The sequence below is a fragment of the Marmota monax genome, unplaced genomic scaffold (assembly GCF_021218885.2).
Source record: "Marmota monax isolate L192 unplaced genomic scaffold, Marmota_monax_Labrador192_F-V1.1 WCK01_AAM20220418_F8-fsc00011, whole genome shotgun sequence".
Lineage (NCBI taxonomy): Eukaryota > Metazoa > Chordata > Mammalia > Rodentia > Sciuridae > Marmota > Marmota monax.
The window spans coordinates 3,307,049-3,326,129 of NW_026693082.1; the positions used below are offsets into that span (position 1 = coordinate 3,307,049).

At 41.2% G+C, this 19,081-nt stretch overlaps 1 protein-coding gene across 4 annotated transcripts in view; it reads right to left on the reverse strand.

Moving 5' to 3' along the window:
- The window catches only part of Flt3 (fms related receptor tyrosine kinase 3), an 89,807-nt gene that overhangs the window by 8,685 nt on the left and 62,041 nt on the right, over window positions 1-19,081 (reverse strand). For all 4 annotated transcript variants that reach the window (XM_046454269.2, XM_046454268.2, XM_046454266.1 and 1 more), the window contains 6 exons: window positions 17,733-17,815; window positions 15,431-15,558; window positions 10,673-10,795; window positions 8,302-8,413; window positions 7,838-7,937; window positions 7,300-7,405 (listed from right to left, as the gene is read on the reverse strand). In XM_046454269.2, coding sequence (XP_046310225.1) covers window positions 7,300-7,405; window positions 7,838-7,937; window positions 8,302-8,413; window positions 10,673-10,795; window positions 15,431-15,558; window positions 17,733-17,815 — 652 coding nt within the window. The remainder of the gene's footprint in view (window positions 1-7,299; window positions 7,406-7,837; window positions 7,938-8,301; window positions 8,414-10,672; window positions 10,796-15,430; window positions 15,559-17,732; window positions 17,816-19,081) is intronic.

A 19,081-nucleotide genomic window follows, 5' to 3' on the forward strand; every position in this document is an offset into this window, starting at 1 on the left:
TGGTAGAGCTCTTGCCTAGATTGTGCCAGGGCTTGGGTTCAACCCTCAGTATCAGAAGGAAGGAAAGAAGGATGCCATTAAACCAGGGGACTGATGCTTGAGTTCTAACTTGCTACTTTTGTGGGGTTTTAATTTTTTTCCAAAATGAAAATAGCTTAACTTTTACTCTTTTTTTCTTTTTTCAAACAAGGGTTCCCTGTGCCGTCCAGTTGTAGTGCTAATAAGATGTGCTGAAGCTCCTGGGCTCAAGTGATCCTTCAGCCTCAGGCTCCAGAGTAGCTGGGAACACAGGTGTGTGCTACCACACCCAGTTTACTTTTTTTCCTGAATATGAAGTTAACACACATTCAACAGATAATTTAAGAAACACAGAAAGGTGTAGAAGCTAAAAATCCTAAGAGGTAACCACTCTCATACAGACAGCTTGCTATGCACACACAGTTTTGTGTCAGTAGGATCATGTAAATATTCTGTTTTTATATGTTTCTTCTGGGAACACCATTCTCTAGAACTTTCCCAACTGTGGGTCCTCATAGTCTTTCACACCTCTGCCCCTTTGTCAAGAAACGAGACTTATCTCCTTACTTGCCTATCTTTCGTTATAGACACAATTGAGCATCCTTTGTGTACTTAACGGCCATCTGCATCTTACTGTGGCCAGCCTGCCTACTTTGTTCAACTTTTTCTATACACAAAATTTATCAGAATTCCTTATGATTTAGGGATTGCGCAATCTCTTTATTTAGATTTTACAAATTCCCTTCTTTCCTCCACCCTCGCTACTGTTTTTTTGGTCTTATTAGTTTTTGTTTTTGTTTTTTTGACAGTTGTAGCGCTGATTAATTTTTTTTCTTTCTAGGAAAATAAAACACACACACACACACACACACATACACACACCCTTATGAGCCAAAATACTTCCATGTGAACCTGGTGCTCCACAATGGCAGCTTGGCCTGTGACCCGGAGACAAGCAGTGCCTCATCAGACGTGTGTTTGTGAAGTAGACATAACACGTTATGAGCCATTAGACTTGCTTGAGTCCAACTGTATACCTCTAGCACTGAATTTCTAACCGCACAGTGAAAACTGTAACATAAATATTCATAATATTTTGAACCCAACATAGCCACTCCTGAACTCATAGCCACCGCCATTCCTCCAGTGCCACGGTCTACAGGTTTCAGAACCACCTCTGTCTTCTCCATCTCTCTCTACTCCCGCAGCCAATCAGTTACTAGGTCTATTTATAGCACTCCTTTTAATTTTTTCTTTTCCATTTCTTTAAGTGACTTTTCAATGACTCTTTAGTCTCACAGGTAACGAATGAACACAATATCCTTATAAAAATGTGAGACCTTAGGTTTTCAAATCTATCACTTTCCTTAGTTAACATCCTCCTTTCCATTCTTGATGTTATTTGTGCCTTTTCTTTTTTTCTTTTAATTGTTCACTTCTAAGATACTGTACTTTGGTAGTATATTGTATACTTTGTTAATATAAAATATTAATTTCCAGGGTATACTCCATCCAAACAACAGTCTCCCAATTCTGTATGTGTTACCATCGGCAAATTACCTAACTCTCTGGACCTCAAGGTACTAATTTGAAAAAGATAGAACCTATTTCATGGGATTGACATGAGGATGAATGAGTGATGGGTAACAGGTTAGTTGGTACTGTGTATGATAAACACTCAAAAATTCTAGAAATTACATTATTCATTCAAAGAAACAACTTCTGGTTTTCATGATTATCACTATAATTTTGTTGTTGCTGCTGCTTCCTTTATTATGACTTTATCTCTACTAATTTTTCAAGTATTGGGCATTGGACCAAGGGCCTTGCATATGCTAGACAAGTGCTCTTCCACCAAGCTACACACCTAGGCCTCCATCCCCAGCCTTTTAAATTTTTTATTTAGAGACAGAGTCTCTCTAAGTTGCTGGGGCTGGCCCACTTGCGATCCTCCTGCCTCAGCCTCCCAAGTAGCTGGGAGTACAGGTATGTGCCCCCCATGTAGGTATTAACTCCTCCTTTCAGCTTTGTGCATTCTCTTTCCCCTCTCCTTCCTCCTTCTTCCTTCATTGCATACCCTCTCTATAAACTCTTTTTTTATTTGTTCTAACTAGTTATACACGACAGTAGAATGCACTTTGACACATCATACTTCTTCTGGTTATACATGACATAGAATCACACCAGTTGTGTAGTCATATAAGTATATAGGGTAATAATGTCAGATCCATTTTACTATCCTTCCCATCCCCATATCCCTCCCCTCTAATCCAAAGTAACTCTATTCTTCCCTAGCCACGGTCTCCTTATTGTGAATTAGCATTCGCATATCAGAGAAAACATCCAACCTTTGGTTTTTCAGGATTGGCTTATTTTGCTTAGCATGATATTCTCCAGCTCCATCCATTTTACCAGCAAATGCCATAATTTCATTCGTCTTTAATGCTGAGTAATATTCCATTGTGTATTATACCACATTTTCCTTATCTATTCATCTGTGAAGGACACCTGGGTTGGTTCCACAGTTTAGCTATTTTAAGTTGAGCTGCTATAAACATTGATGTGGCTGTGTCAATGTAATATGCTGATTTTATGTCCTTTGGGTATAAACTGAGGAATGGGATAGCTGGGTCAAGTGATGATTCCATTCTAAGTTTTCTGAGGAATTTCCATATCGATTTCCATAATGGTTGCACCAATTTGCAGTGCCACCAGCAATGTAGGACTGTACCTTTTCTCCCACATCCTTACCAATATTTATTGTTGCTTGTATTCTTGATAATTGCCATTCTGACTGGAGTCAGATGAAATCTTGAATTGAAAGTTTGGTCATTTTGTTTTCTAGTAGATGATTTTATGATTATGAATCTGGGTAAGTTCCCCAGGTTCTAGACTGGCACTGTTCTTTTTTGTTTATTCTCCTCCGTTCTCCTTCATTTTAACAAATAACTTTGTTAAGAAGTATGATTTCTCATTTTGGTACATGAATCTGGGAGTACAGGTATATTTTTGGCAGTTGATGGAAACCAGGGCCTCACACTTGCTGGGCAAGTGTTCTACCACTGAGCCACAACCCTAGCCCTTGGGAAGTTTTTTGGTGGCTCTTAGTGATTTTTCATTTCATTGCCTTCAGGTTAGTAAATTTGGCCTGTATGATAACAATTTTATTTACTCTGAAATTCTCTTTAGTTAGAAGGTTTATTAATTCTTGCCATTTTGTGCTATTTCCAAGAATTCTTTTTTTTTGTTTCTTTCTTCTTTGTTTTAATGGTTGATGATGCTTTCTATGGTCTTTTTCCTTTTTCTTATACTGAATCAAAAGTTGTGTATTATATTTCTATCTTGCAGTGATAATTCTTACTGTGTGTGTGTGTGTGTGCGCGCGCGCGTGTGCCAGGAACTGAACCCAGGACCTGTGCACACTAAACATGTGCTCATGCCCAGCCCTATTCTTACACTTTTAACATCCATATTTCATCTGACACTTGCTTGATAATGAACCTGCTTCTGCTTGGAACCTCTGCAGAATACCATGCAACCTCGTCCTGCTGAGTGTTAGCACTTTTCCTAGTTTTTCTTGAGCATCCTTCATTGTGGGTCTCCCCTCTCCACCCAATCTTAGATGGTTTCATTGGCTCAGGGACTGTCCAATTTCTGGTCCACAGTGAGATTTCTTTCTTGCTTTCAAAGGCATTTGTTACCTCACTACTTTTCATAAACACACACACACACACACAGCTATATGCTTCTTGGTGACATTTTGTCCAATGATGGACTGCACCTGTGACTCTGTATACCGCACAGCCTGATGTATGGTAGGCTCTTCCATCCATGTTCATGTAAGTGCCCTCCGTGATGTTCACCCAACTACAAAATCTCCTAACCCCGTTGTTAAGTGACACACAGCTATATCGATTTCCTATAATCTGGGGGGCAGGCATAAGAAGGAAAATGATGAGGAAGTAAATGTTTTTAACCTGATTCAAATCTTATCAAAGCATTATGTGGTATCCCACTAATATGTACAGTTTTTACATTTTCATGTATCTGCTAAAAATATAAATTTAAAATAAATGTGAAGCAGAGCATAGTAGCATGTGCCCATAGTTCCAGCTACTTGGAGGCTGAGGCAGGAGGATCCCTTGATTCCAGGAGTTAGAGACCAGCCTGGGCAACACAGCAAGACCCCAAGACCCCATCTCAAAGCAAACAAAACGTGGGGAAATAGGGGAAACTAGAGTTCAGTCCCCTCCTTCCATCACCCCACACTGCCGCTGCCCAGGTCCATCCCCTCATTGTTGCTCAGCCCTATCTCAGTCACCCCTTGATTAAGGTCCTTACATTTGATTTTTTGCCTGGCTTTTCCAAACTTGCAGTTACACTTTCCTCCTTCTCCCCCCACCTCCCTTTCTTCCACAAGTGCCAGCATCTGGGATTAGAACAATGAACAAAACAGACGTGGCCTCTAACCCACTCTCATGCTGACATTCACTCATTGACTTAATCGACAGGCGGCAAGCATTACATCACGTCCCGGAGATGGGAGGGACATCATCCTTGCCTTTACAATCTAGCCCCGGGGTGAGAAAGACAGACCCACAGAACAAAATCAGCATACAATATGAGTTGAGTCTCACACAGAGTTACATATAGAAAGTGTCCTGGAAATTCTGAAGGAGCCTAAAACCAGACATGGGAAGCTGAAGGAAGCTTTGCCAGAGGAAAGATTATTTGACCTGGGTCTTGAAGATTAAAGCTTGTTTGTCCATCCTAGAATTTTTTTTTCTTTTTCTTTTTTTGGTGCTGGGGATTGAACCCCAGGCCTTACACATGCTAAGCGCACACTCTACCGCTGAGCTACATCCCAGCCCTATCCTAAAAATGGTCACCGGTTCACCATTCTCTAACTAATGCCCGAGCACGCTCATCAACCATTCCCTGATCTGACCCTGCTGGTTTTGAGGTTAGATCTAACAGTGATGCTTTCTCTATGTATTTTCCACCCCTTGTCCCTAGTTCTCTGAGAGCCATTTTCCTTCCCTAGTCCTTGAAGATGCAGATTTTACACAATCACTCATGTATGTCCAGGGAAAATTACCCTGGCCTTGCTGACCATGCTGGTTTTCCCACCCCAGAGATAAGACAGGATTGTGTTTAAGAAATGGAGCCACAATGGCAGCAGAAAAGCTCCTAGTGGGCCCAGCTTCCTGGTACGCTTGTGTGGATTATGCTTTGCACAAAAGTGCCCAGCAGAGGGGGCAGGTGGGGGCTGAAACCTAATCTGCACTTCATTCCTTTAGACTGTGTCAGAATGGAACACGCTGCCTGAGCCCTGAGTCAGGGCTCCTCTTTGGATTCATCCCACTCAGAGATGGCACCATTTTCCACCTTGCTTGAGGAGCTACTATTTTTTGCTTTGTCTTTTTCCTGTGGATCACCCATGGCTCCTAGGCTGGTAGGGAAAAGAACCTTTCATCTGGGAGGGTCGGGGGGCAGAGAGGAAGGAATTGGGAGGAAAAGCTGGTAACCGTGTGTCTTTGAACATGAATTCACTCAGGACTGGATCATCCAAGAAGTTGCCGTCCAACAGGTACTGAAGCCTCCTGAGCTTCCTGAATAGAGGAAAGGGGATTTGAACATCTTTTGGGCGTGGGGGCATGAAAGGAGAGCCTCAGGTGGTCCTGAACAAGCCAAGCGGTTCTTCAGCAGGGGTGGACTCTGGCCTAGTTGGGCCATCTTTATAGTCTTGCTTTCTTCCCTATGCCCCACCCACCCTGCAGGTCAGCCACAGCCATTTGGTTTTCACTCTACTTTCTCAACTTTGAATCTTGATTTCTTTTGTCCATTGAGCCTGGAATATTCTATCCATCCTCCATTCTACCAAAGACAAAATGCTCTTCATTCTTCACACCTCATTCAGATCCCCCCATGAATTCATACCCAACTAACAGTAAACATTGGTCAATCCTTTCTCTTTACTCCACCAGCTCATATTTTGTGTCTTTCTAGAGCTCCTCTTTCAGTTTTTCCTATACATTATCTATTTATAGGTCATCTGCCCAACAGCCTGTAAGTACCTTGGGGGTTTTCCATCTCCCAACCTTTTGACTTAATTCTCTGACAATAACTTAGTTTCTATATGTGATTGTTAAGAAAATCACAGGAATGAAGGACACACATTATCTAAACACGTCTATAGAAAGAACAAGCATTGAAAATGGACTCAGCGATTTAGAAAAAAGGACAGAGAATCCACTTAAAGAATTGGGTTTATGGGGCTGGAGGGCTGGGGGGAGGTGGCTCAGTAATTGCCTACCATGCTCAAGGTCCTTGACTCTATTCCCAGGCGCCCAACACACATCATATTTCTGTTTAAATAACATTTTGTGAGTAAATACCAATTTCCCACTATATGCAAAGTCTTCACATACATCATCTTATTTACTCCTTTTTACAACTCCATGAAGTAATATTTTTAATTTCATATTTCAGATGAAGAAATGGGACTGACCCCCTAAAAAGACTGACTGAAGACAAGTCATAGGAGAAGTAAATGATGCGATCATAGGCAGTGGGAGTTCAAGGTTCATCTTTTGCTCACTTCATCCAAGGATAACTGTCTTTGCTATACAAGGTGGTATGACTGGGGAAAGAATTAGCAAAGCAATCCCAAGTTCCCAAAGCTCACAGATCGTCTAGCTTGGCAACCCATTTTGCAGATGGAAACACTGAGGCCAGGAGAAGTAAAGTGAGTTATCATAAAGGGCACAATATTATGAGCTGTTTTTTTTTATTTGATTATTATTTGTGTGTATGTGTGTGGTGCTGGGGATTGAACCCAGGGCCTTGTGCATGCAAGGCAAGCACTCCACTGAGCTATATCCCCAGCCCCTGAGCTGGTATTTAACTTTCATGACCCCAGTCCAATGCTCTTTCCTTTCTACCATGTCATATGATTGGCCCATGTGATTAGTCTGTACTAAAGCTTCATGTTGAATTAGGGAAGACTAGTGGGTTGGGGAGGAATTCAGTTTTATTTAGTTGTCCAATCCTCTGTGCTGAATTTTACTTTATTGAATCAATTGACTGAAATCTTGAGAAAAGGTCTTTTTTTTTTTCTAGAAACACCTCTCAATAAATATGTCTCAACCTACACAACTTTCAAGGGGCAACCTAGATGAACTGAGGAGAGACAGACAACTTGGTCCATTTGGTCCAACAAGGAATGTTGTCAATTACCAATTTCCTTTATAGTAATATCAAGTTCTGGCTGTTACCTACCGCTTCTTCTGCATCTGCCAGCTGACATCCTAAAAATGAAGTCAGGTTAGGGAAGGACGGCCGCTTCCTCGAGTCAAAAGCCCAGCAGGATTGCATTATAAAGTATCTGGAAAATCAAGAGAACAAGGACCAAGATGAAGAGACACAAATGAAGTAAAATGAACTGTTTTCTATATCACGAAGCACATTTAGATACAGCTATGTGTTTATGGCATGTTTATTTTATGGCAAATACTCCACTAGATTTTGTACTCATATCAGAAAGGAGAAATTAGAAGATGAACAGAAATGCACTTAATGACATATAATGAAGGAGATGGAGTCTCATCCTCACAGATCACTCAAGCAAAGTAATTAAGATCCAGAAGCCTCTGAGGACAGGCAAGGACAGGTTAGTAGTCCCCCAAACAGGAAGATTTTAAGGAGTTTTGACCATTAAGGAGTTTTTACCATTTTCCGTGTGTGTCATGCATTCGGAAGTGGACAGATCATAAATTTCTAATTTCAACCAATCTACTACTGTCCAATTTGAACTTACATTTCTTCTGTAGCATAAAATGGCTGGTCCATTTTAAATCCACTCTGAATGAGTTTATAGAAGTTAGCATCAACCGGAATGCCAGGGTAAGGATTCACACCTGAGAAAAAGAGGAAAGCAGTGTAGCCATTCATCCATTTCTTCGGTTGTTGATCCATTCGTGGCAGACATGTATCAAGAACTCCCATGTGCCAGGGACAGCCTGCAGCGAGGGCTACAACTGGACAGTCACAGACTTCCCAAGCAGGTTACAGACCAGTGAGGAAGACGGCTTAGGGACATCAGCAAGTTACACATCAAGTGGCATATGTTGCAAAAGAAGCAAGACCAGGAGCTATGGGAGAAGCCCAGGTGGCATTTTATGTACCCTCTGGTTTAGGGGGTGCAAGGGTGGGGAGGGGTGCAGAGAGAGCAAGATGCAAAAGACCCAGAGCCCAGGGACACGAGTAAAGTGCCAAACATACCAAGTGAGAATATTTCCCAGAGTAATATTCCGTACGACCAGACATCACTCTTAATTGTGTAGATCCCTTCAAACAAGCTTTCAGGAGCCATCCACTTTACAGGCAGACGGGCCTAAAACCCAAGAGGAGATCCCGTGGTGAATTTCCCACGTACAGTCCCCTGGCTTCTTTTGTTTCAGTAGATGATGAAATGTATTATTCCCCTGAGGCCCTTCTTTTATTTGTTTGTTTGTTTCTTTTTTTTTTTTAATATTGGGGAATTGAACCCAGTGGTACTTACCACTGGGCTACATCCCCAGCTCTTTTCATGTTTTTATTTGGAGACAGGATCTTGCCAACTTGCCCAAGCTGGCCTCAAACTTGCAATCCCCCTGTCTCAGCCTCTTGAGTCCCTGGGATTACAAGCATGTGCCTCTATGCCATGCTTCTCTTCATATTTGAGAAAATCACATTCCTCATGTGAAAGTTTTTCACTTTCAAGTTAACTTTCTAATAATAGTAGCCGTGTGTGTGTGTGTGTGTCTGGCTATATAAATATAATCCTTAAAACTCATCTTGAACAAAAGCTGGTGCTTCCAAGGGGTAAATGTAACAGTAGTCAGACGCTTTCCATTAAGGAAGGGCTAGTCAGTTGCCCGCAGGGAAGTGGGCTCAAAGTGCGTTAGTATAATCTTGTTAAAGCACTTCTCAGAAGAACATTAGTAGAAATGCTGTCCCCAAGAATGTGGTGAGGGGAACTTATGTCATCACTTCCAGAAATGATACCAGACTGGTTTTTGTGGTTTTAATAATTTCCAGTAGCATGAAAGGGGGGTTTTGACTTAGTACCACCTCAGGTTTGACTCAGGACACGGGATGGTTAGGTTCCTGAGACGGAGCCTTTTGTACTGATTTTTGTTTTTCATGGATCCAGGAACGCATCCCAGCACATGTTTAGTCTGCCAAGTAAAATCAAAGCCCAAGAAAAAAAAAAAACCCTGTTTTAAGTCCTATACACAATGGAGGAGCTGAACAAATCAAGGGGGCTAGTCTGGTTCATTTAATTCATTAAAAGAATTAATTGTGGTTCTAAATGGAATCCACCTTCCCACATAAGAGACAGCTGGCTGGTAGAACAGAAGCTGCATCACCCTAGAGGAGTGGTCAGCATATTTATGATTTCAGCTGTAATAACTGAGGAACAAATTTTAAATCAACTAAGGTGATTACATTAGATCCTAGTAGGAATGCAGTTTAATTTGATCTTACACATTTATTGGCTGTTTATCCTAAATAAGGTGCTTTTATGTTGGTTTTATTGGTTTATTCCCACAGCCCTACCAAGTAAATGGAACCCTTTTGGGAAACGTGGTATCATAGTGGTAAGGCAGAGACTTGGTGTTTAGACTCTTTGTGTTCAAATCCATGTACTGTGTAACCATTACATGTTACTTTTCTGTATCTCAGTTTCCTCATCCACAAAGTGGATAAATTCATATATGTAAAGTGCCCACAAGAGTACTTGGCACATAGTAAGGACTAGTCCAGCTTTTGCTGCTATTATTATTTCACAAGTAGGGACAAAGATGGAGAGAGCAATCCCCAAAATGAATAACCAAAAAGAAGAGGAATAGGGACTTAAGCAAAGGTGTCGTAATTCTTTTATTTTTAATTTTTTTTAGTTGTAGATGGACACAGTATCTTTATTTTATTTATTTGTTTTTATGTGGTGCTGAAGATCAAACCCAGTGCCTCATACGGGCAAGGCAAGTGCTCTGCCACTGAACCACAATACCAACCCAGGTGTTGTAATTCTTAAAAACCACTCTTTCAACTACAAAATTAATCACCGAGTATTTATCTTGTATTTAAAAGCAGACCCAGGTATATTTTATGTCTCCCTGTTTTAACAGTAATAGGGTAACAGATCTTCATCAATTAATATTTAATTTAATTATCGTGCCCTTAAGATTTATATTTAACATTCATATGTTGTACATTTTGAAAACTATTGTAACTATTAGCTTTTCTCAAAATTGGAAATATAATCCAACAGTCTCTTTATAGCTAAAGAAACTGAAATAAGTGCAAGTAATGAGATTTTTTTTTTTTTAAGTGCAGACTGCACTCAGAAGCCCCTAATGGATCTATTCTGACTAGCTAGCCCAAGGATAGATGTGTGGCTATTTTGCTCCATTTTTATTATAGATGGAAAATTCCCTGAAGCTGTAGAAAAATCTTTTAAGCATAAGTAAGCAAACTGCTCTAAGAGTTTTCGTGTGCATGTGTTACTGTAAATCAAAATTGCATTACTGAGTACAGATGTTTACCGTAATAATGAAAAAAACACAAAAACAGCAGAATAAAAACATGGAAGAAGTAGCAGCCTCACATTGCCCCTGACGACGTAGTTGGAATCGCTCAGGATATCTCGAGCCAATCCAAAATCACAAATCTTCACCACCTTCCCATGGGTGACGAGCACGTTCCTGGCTGCCAGGTCGCGGTGAACACACTAGGAAGAATGGGATCACAGTGTTACTTGCCATAATGGATACTATCACAGAAAGTGCAATCAAGTTCAACAGGAGTTACAGATGACAGAAGGTCTCCCATCTTGACTGGGCCAGGAGCGGTTGTCATGGTGTGTAACAAATCAGGCAAACACAGCAGCCCAGTTCTTCAGCTCTTGTGGTTGCCGTCAGTTGTGCTGCTTATAGAGCGTTTCCCAGAGGCCAAAGGACAGTGGTTCTTAAAAAGAAAATCGAATTGAACTGGGTGTTCCATCTTGCTTTCTAAGAAAGACATGTGACAACAGGGGCCTCTGCTGAGCCACTAAGGGGATTTTCATATTGTCTTCTGCGCTCCTTGGGTGTGTGTGAAGACAATCATCTCGTTTCTGGCTGGGAAATGGCTTTAGGAATAAAAAGGAGTAATAGCAAAGAAACTATTCAGAAAAAAAACAAAACTAAACTAAAAATGACTTTGGGGAGGTTTACTAAGGCAGAATTCAGAGTTTCTGAGCTGAGAAGAATCATGACATTAGTCCAATAGTATGGCAGGAAAATTAACTCTTTGAAGAAAGATTTTCAAAGGAACAGGGCACTAGTTATAAGTGTCCAATGTGCTCTCTTTACTCTTTAAAAAATAAAAGCAAAATCCATAAAAACTAAAATGCAGGGCTGGGTTGTAGCTCATTGGTAGAGTGCTTGCCTAGCATGTGTGAGGCACTGGGTTCAATTCTCACACCACATATAAATAAATGAATAAAATAAATGTCCATCAACAACTAAGAATTTTAAAGAAGTCTAAAATGTCTGTGTCACAATCCCTCTAGCTCTCCCTCTGAACCCCCCTATTTTCGTGGTGTACTGGGGACTGAACCCAGGAGTGTTCTGCCTCCGAGCTATATCTCCTAGCCCTTTTGTGAAATTTTATTTTGAGACAGAATCTCACGAAGTTGCCCAGACTGGCCTTGAACTTGCCATCCTCCTGCCTCAGCCTCCAGGTAGCTGGGAATATAGGAGTGCACCACCATGCCCAACTCCAAATTCAATTTTTTGAGTGCCAATTATCTACTTGCATTTTACCCATCTTACCATTAGGCCCTGTGGCCTGCCTTCCCCCTCTCACTGCTTTGCCTAAGGCCCACACTGGCCAGTGTGGCTCCCCTCCTGTCTCTATTTGATTTGACCTCTCTTTGGTATTTGTTACTGTTGGCCAGCTCTCCTCCATCAGGTCCTTCCTTCTGTGACTTCTGTAGGTGACGCCTGTTTTCCTCCTCCAGCGCTCTGTTCACAAGCCCCTTCTCATTTCCTAGAGCTGCATCCTCTCCTTCCTCATCCTCCACCAAACCATCTCATCCAATCCTAGGGATGCAACTACCATCACCCAAATCTCTATTTACAACCTGAGCACTTCTCTTGTGCTCAGGTATCTACTACACTAAGATCTACTCAGTCGCTCACACTGAATATATCTAAGTTATTATCTTTATCCAAAAATCCTCTCCTGATTCCACAATCCCTACCCTATTCCATGTTCCCTGCTGGTTTTCCTTCTTCAAAAATTTCCCCCAGCCCAAGGATGAACTCCTTCAAAAAGCCTTTTCTAGTTTAGGCATGGTGGCGCATGCCTGTAATCCCAGCAACCAGGAGGCTGAGGCAAGAGGATTGCCAAGTTCAAGGCCAGACTCAGAAACTTATCTAGGCCCTAAACAACTTAGTAACAGTCTGTCTTAAAATAAAAAATAAAAAGGGTGAGGCTCCGTGGTTAAATGCCCCTGAGTTCAATTCCTAGCATTAAAAAAAAAATAGAAAGAAAAGCCTTTTCTATTCTGTCTGTCCCTGGCTAGGCCTCATGTGCAAGTCTCTCCCTGGGATTCCCAGAACTTACTTCGATCACAGCACACTGTCGTCTCTGATTTGCATGTCTGCTTATCTCTTTCTCTCCTATCAAGCATAACATCTTTGAGCCCAGGAGTCATATCATGCTCTCTCTCCCCCTAGCACAGTGTAGGTACATAGCCAGCGCTCAACAAATGTGTGAGGACATCAAGGAGCCTATGGAGGAGACTGCGGGACAATCAGAGAAGCAACAAGAGGGAGGGCAAGCAGGCAAGAGCGACGTGCATGATTCAGAGGAGAAGGCCTGCAGAGGAGACAAAAGGGGAAAGGGTCTAAAAGACTGGATATTCTTCAAAACTCATATTAGTACAAGCCCAGTGGGGCAGGGGAAGCAGCGCCCTTGATTGCCAATTGTGAGTAGTTTAGGAATAGATGCTTCTTAGCTTATGATGTGGCTGCATCCCAAGAGACCCATTATAAGTTGGCAAAGACTGCAGTGAGTACACCTATCCCACCGAGCAGCCTGGCTTAGTAACTATGCCCTCTAGGTGGTTTCCTCTCCTGATCACAGGGTGACTGTGAGGTGCAGCCGACACTGCTGCCCAGGGTCATGAGGAGGATCAGACCACATACCACTAGCCCAGGGAAAAACCCAAATTCAAATTCTAAATATGGTTTCTATTGAATGTATATGGCCTTTACACCTTCCTCAGGTTGAAAAAACATAAAGGAGCTATCACAGGTGGGGAACTTCTACTTGACATCTGGCAGCAAACAGCCATGCAATCAGGTAGATGCTCTCCAACATCTATAGACACTCGTGAAAGCACCACTGTCCACGTGTAGGCGAACTATGACAAAGAGTAAGGAGGGCAAGAAGCCTGAGGAAGGGAAATCAGAACAGCAGGTAAGAAGATGAAGAAGGGAAGGCCGTGCCTTGGATGGATGGGAGAGCTGGGCATATTTCATTGAGACAGCAGGGTTTTTCCTTTATTTTTGAGACAGGGTCTCACTAAGTGGTCTAGGCTGGGCTGGAACTGGTGATTCTCCCACCTAAGCCTCCTGAATACCTGGGACTATGGGTATGGGACACCGTACCCTGTTCCAAGACAGTAGTCTTTTAAAGGCAAACAACAACGTTGAAATCCATCTTTCCAAATTCAGGGAGGAAAAAGGAGAAAAGAGGTAAAGGGAAGGAAGTAGAGAAGGAGAGGAAGAGAATAAGACATCTAAAGAAAGTAGAGCAGGAAAAAGTTTGGAAATAAAGAGAAAGAAGGTAATGAAAGGTGAAGGAGCCCAGGGAATGTCACGTCTAAGTACGGGGCCCTGGTATGCTGGTTATTCTTCACTAGGCTCTTGGGGGTCCAGCAGATGTTGGATGAGGCTTTTCTCTGCGGTTCCCTTAACTACCTAAAGGAACTTTGTCCCCAGATCATTGTTCTTTTTTTTTTTTTTTTTTTTTTAATTGTGTGTGTGTATGTAGTGCTGGGGATTGAATCCAGGGTCTCACACATGCCAGACAAGCGTTCTACCACTGAACACCCCCAGCTCCACTGTCTGTTCTTCAGGCCCATTCATCCCCCCTAAAATCATTAACCACCCCTCTAAAATACCTCCCCACATCTCTCTCCTCTATGAAGCGAATTAAGCTTCAACCATCTGGCCCTTCCTTGAGCTTCATGAAAATTTTACGTGGCTTCCATACACATATGCATGTAAATAAATGTATATGCCTTTTCTCCGGTTAGTTGTCTATTATCCATTTATTCCAGCATTCTTGAAACTCAGGTGGCGGGAGGTATTCCTTTTGCCTCTACAAAGGGAAGAAAATAATGAAAGGAAGTGACTAGAGGATGCTTTTATCTGCTGATAGGCATGAGTCCTGTCAAATGGCAGCGAACAGCAGTGCTAAAAGGCAATGACAGAATGCAAAATCAGGGGCAAGACAATGGTCTGAGGCAGTCTCCATACCCTTGCAATCACAGCCCTAATGGATCTGGGATTAGCAATCAAAGAGACTGTGGGCCTACAGAGCTGCCGCTAGAACACAGGCTGTTAGTGCAAGTTAGACAGATGTCCAGGGTAGTGGTCATGCTGAGTTTTGACCTCCATTCACCCCCTGGAGCAAATGCTATGCACAGGATTGATGCAACACTTCCTTGTGAATGGGATTTCCAAACTCTTCCTTTTTTTTTTTTTTTTTTGGTACTGGGATTGAACCCAGGTGTGTTTTACCATTGAGCTACATCCTCAGCCATTTTTATTTTTTTAATTTTGAAACAGGGTCTCACTAAGTTGCTCAGGCTGGCCTTGAAGTTACCATCCTGAGTCACTGGGATACAGGTGTGGGCCACCACAGACAGCAAGGACTTCCTATCTTGACCTTGTTCCCTGTAAGTTCCAGAGGACGCTGGGAGCCTAGGAAGGTTATGCTAGCCATTTTGCAATAAGGAATCCCAGACCTTTATGATTCATTAGCAAAGAGTGAAGTAATGTTCTTGATTAACTTCAACAGTAAAGAGGGGAAAAAACAGGCATCAAGGGAGACATGTTATGATAAACAAGAAAAAATACAGGCACATCTCTTTTTCATAGTTTTATATAAGCATGTCTTTTTTTTTCTAAATTTTTTTTAGTTGTATATGGATTCAATGCCTTTATTTGTCTTTATGTGGATTGAACCCAGTGCCTCACACTTGCGAGGCAAGTGCTCTATCACTGAGCTACAACTCCAGCCCTAGCACGTCTTTTTTCATAGTTATCTTTTTATATTTTTTGTTAGTTTTTTTTTTTAAGGTGCTTACCGACTTAAATTCTAGGAATTCCATTCCTTTGGCAACTTGATACGCAAAGCAAAGAAGATCTTCAAATGTAAGCACATTCAAGTCCTCCTCTTCTTCCAGTCTTTTCTGGTTTTCATATTCAACTTCATCTGTAACATAGAGTCAGCTTTGATTTTTGTCAAAATGCTTAGAAGGTGCCTTATCAAATTTCTATGAAAAAGTTATTAAAACCAGTTAGGTGAGGTGTCTTTAATACAATTTATAGGAGATTGCTGACTTGAATTGGGCTCCTGCATTAGTCTCAATAGATCAAACCAAAATGTTGTCACCCAGGCTAAAAGTTCCACATCATCAAGCAGAAAGGAAGTTATCTGATCTTCTGAGAAATCAGGAGAGATAACAACCAAATTTCCTAAACAGACAGTTCAGTTGGGTCTTTAACCTGAAGTAACCTGATATGAACCAAGTAGATACTATTTTTCTGTCTCCTTGTCCCTGAGAAACTAACTTTGAAATGAATAGATTCCCTGTTCTCTCTTCTTGTTGCTGCTTCCTTTGGCCCTTCTGTTAACCTCTTCTGCTCACCCCTTTGAATCACTCATTCTGTTTTTTGGAATAAAGTAGTGCATGATTCTAGAATCACAAATCAAATCAATGAAGATATTTAAACTGAATTTGTTGCAATTTTGTGTTGGAGCAGGTGCTAATGAAATAGAAATTTGGGGATACAAAAAAAAGGGAGAGATACACTGAGTCTCAAAGAAGCACCCCCAAACCATTGACATGAGGAAACGCCCATGAACATTTGGAACTCTTGAGCCACTCAGTCCACGCCCTCCTCCCACCCACCATGTCCTTGTCTACAAAAACTAATATGAGGCCCAGGTGTGGTAGCATGCCCGTAATTCCAGTGCTCAGGAGGCTGAGGCAGGAGGAGGATTGCAAATTCAAGGTCAACCTTAGCAACTTAGCAAAGACCTAAGCAACTTAATAAGAATAAAATTGTAATAAAAAAATGAAAATAATTAGGATAAAAACTGAAAATAAATAAATAAATAAATAAAAGGGCTGGGGATGTGGCTCAGTGGGAAAGCACTTCTGGGCTCAATCCCCAGCACCAAAACAAAAACTAACATACGAGTGCAAGGGCAGGGAAAACTGGTGGCAATGGCTTAAGTTCGCGCTGACTTCACCTCTAGTCCAGTCCCTAGCAACCAACCCTCTATAAATATCAACATCCCCCCCCACACCAAGGGGTTGCCGGGTCTTCATCTGGAGATGGCCCACACTCTCCCTTGAATGGGCATCCCTCGCTTTACCCCAAAGGCTTCTCACTCTCACATTCTCCCTTCAATGTGCCTCTGTTTTTCTAAATAAACCTCTGTCTGTGCCTCTGACTGGCACATGCTACAATTCTTTTCCCTCCCATGTGCCAAGAACCCTGCTCGTCCTGGGTCCAGTTCTTCCGTTTCTCTGAGAGCTCCTTAGACCTTTCTTTGGAGTCATCTCTTCTCCAAACTAAGACACATATATGAAGTTCTTACAAACCTGTTTTTGCTCACTGTGACCACAGAAAGATTCTTTTTATTTAGAGATAAATTCCCTAGCTGCCTTGATAATAGATGGCCCCTGGTTATTCAGGAGTTGTTTTGGGGAGTGTTTTTTGGGGGGGTGTTGGTGCTGAGGATTGATCCCAGGGCTTTGTGCATGTGAGGCAAGCACTCTACCAACTGAGCTATATCCCCAGCCCCCTACTTAGGAGTTTTTAAGACCCTTTTATCATGCTACGCAGATATGTCACATTGGAAAAAGAAAAAAAAATACTAATCAAGTTTCTACCACATTTTATGAACTCTGATTTTGCACTTGATATTCTTCTGTGTACTCCTTCAAATAGTCCTGTGAGAAAGGTATTATTAAGCTTGTTTTATAAACGATAAATTGTGACTCAGATGTTTTCATAATAACTTATCCAAAGTCATCCATCTAGAAAGTGAAGGAAACAGAACTTCTGCCTGACTCTGTGACTCACCATTGTTACCACTTATCCTGTGATAAGGTGGCTCTGATTAGTTTAAAAAGCATAACCTGACCAAATAAAATAGTCTTCAGTGTTTATTGGTTGACCATTAATAAGAAAGTCTTAAAATACAAACTGTTGGCTTTTCACTACTTTTCAAGCAAGTTGCATTATCAAGCTTATCACTGACATCAGCAAAGAAAGAAACCATGCCTTTGCCATTGTGTGCTTTTTAAAAATAGCACATGAAACTCTTGTATCTGTTTCCATTTTAAAGTAACACCAATTAGAATAAAGTATTACCTTCAGAATGAATTGAATTTCCATTGAATCCTGAGACCTGATCCGAGTCCTGGTGTATCTGAACTTCTCTTGAACCAGGCATACTATGAAAGAGAAATTCGTTCATTAGTTACATTTGTCTCTGAGCAGACATTCTATTTAAAAAAAAATAAGTTCATCAGAGAAATGGCTTCCAATTATAAATGAGTTTTTAAATTAAAAACACACCATCAACATGTCAAATTTTTGTCTACATTAGAAACATCTGTGTGCTTGGGCCTGCTGGTCTAACTAGGATAAGTGATCTCTCAGTCCTTGTCACATGACAAGATGAGTGTTGAAGTTATACTTTATAAAAAAGAAATGAGACTTCGTGAGATTAATATGATTTGTTAAATCACAAAGCTAATAAACACCAGAACTAGGAATCACACCTCACTCTTCAATTTCTAAACTTGCCCATTTTTCCTTTAAAAGCTCAAGTGTAATACAGATCTACAGATCTTCTATAAAAACTGAAGGGCTTTGCCATCCATTTTTGTTGGTTGTTGAGTTGGTTTTTTTGTTGTTGTTGCTTTTTTCTTTTTTTGTGGTAGGATTGAACTCAGGGCTTCATGCATATGAGCTACACCCCCAGTTGATCATCCTTTTTTCAATTTTGTTTTTGTGAAACTCATTTCCCTTCCCTGCGGAAGTAACAGTCATAATGAAAATCTCTTTTAAAGTGTATTGTATAGAACTCTTCACTGAGGAATTCTGCACCAATTATCATGATTCAATTTATTCCAGTGTATGAGTTTATCCCAATTTACAATTTCTGTATCTTTCAAAATAGCTTCATGCTTTTAGGTCACAAATATTTCAAAATTAATTGTTTTGAGGCATTTAACACCCCGATGATCAAAATGAATCAAAAGAGCTAATTACTGCCAATGAAGCGCTGGTCACACACATCTGACTCTTAGGATAGATTCTCTCTTCTAGAGTATGTATGGAGGTGTAGTTCAGCGGTAGAGCATATGCTTAGCATGAAAAAAGTCCTGGGTTCAATCCCCCATACCTCAAAAAAATATGCATGATATTATATAATTTTCTCAGTTCTAGAGTATGAACTGAGAAATGAGGATAAAGGGGAGGATTGGTGTGATGGGTATACACAGGTAAGGGCAAGTGCTCACAGACATGTATGGGGATCTTTATGGGGCTCTGTGGTTTTAAGATGTTGTATCTCCATGTAAGAGCTTAAAGTTTGGGAATCTCCGCTCATTCTCAAGAGACTCCCAAAAGAGAAAAGTCTCTGACAAGTAATTCTACCTTCAGAATAAGGAAGAGCTTTCACCTACGCAGAGGAAAAAGAATGCATTGTGGGG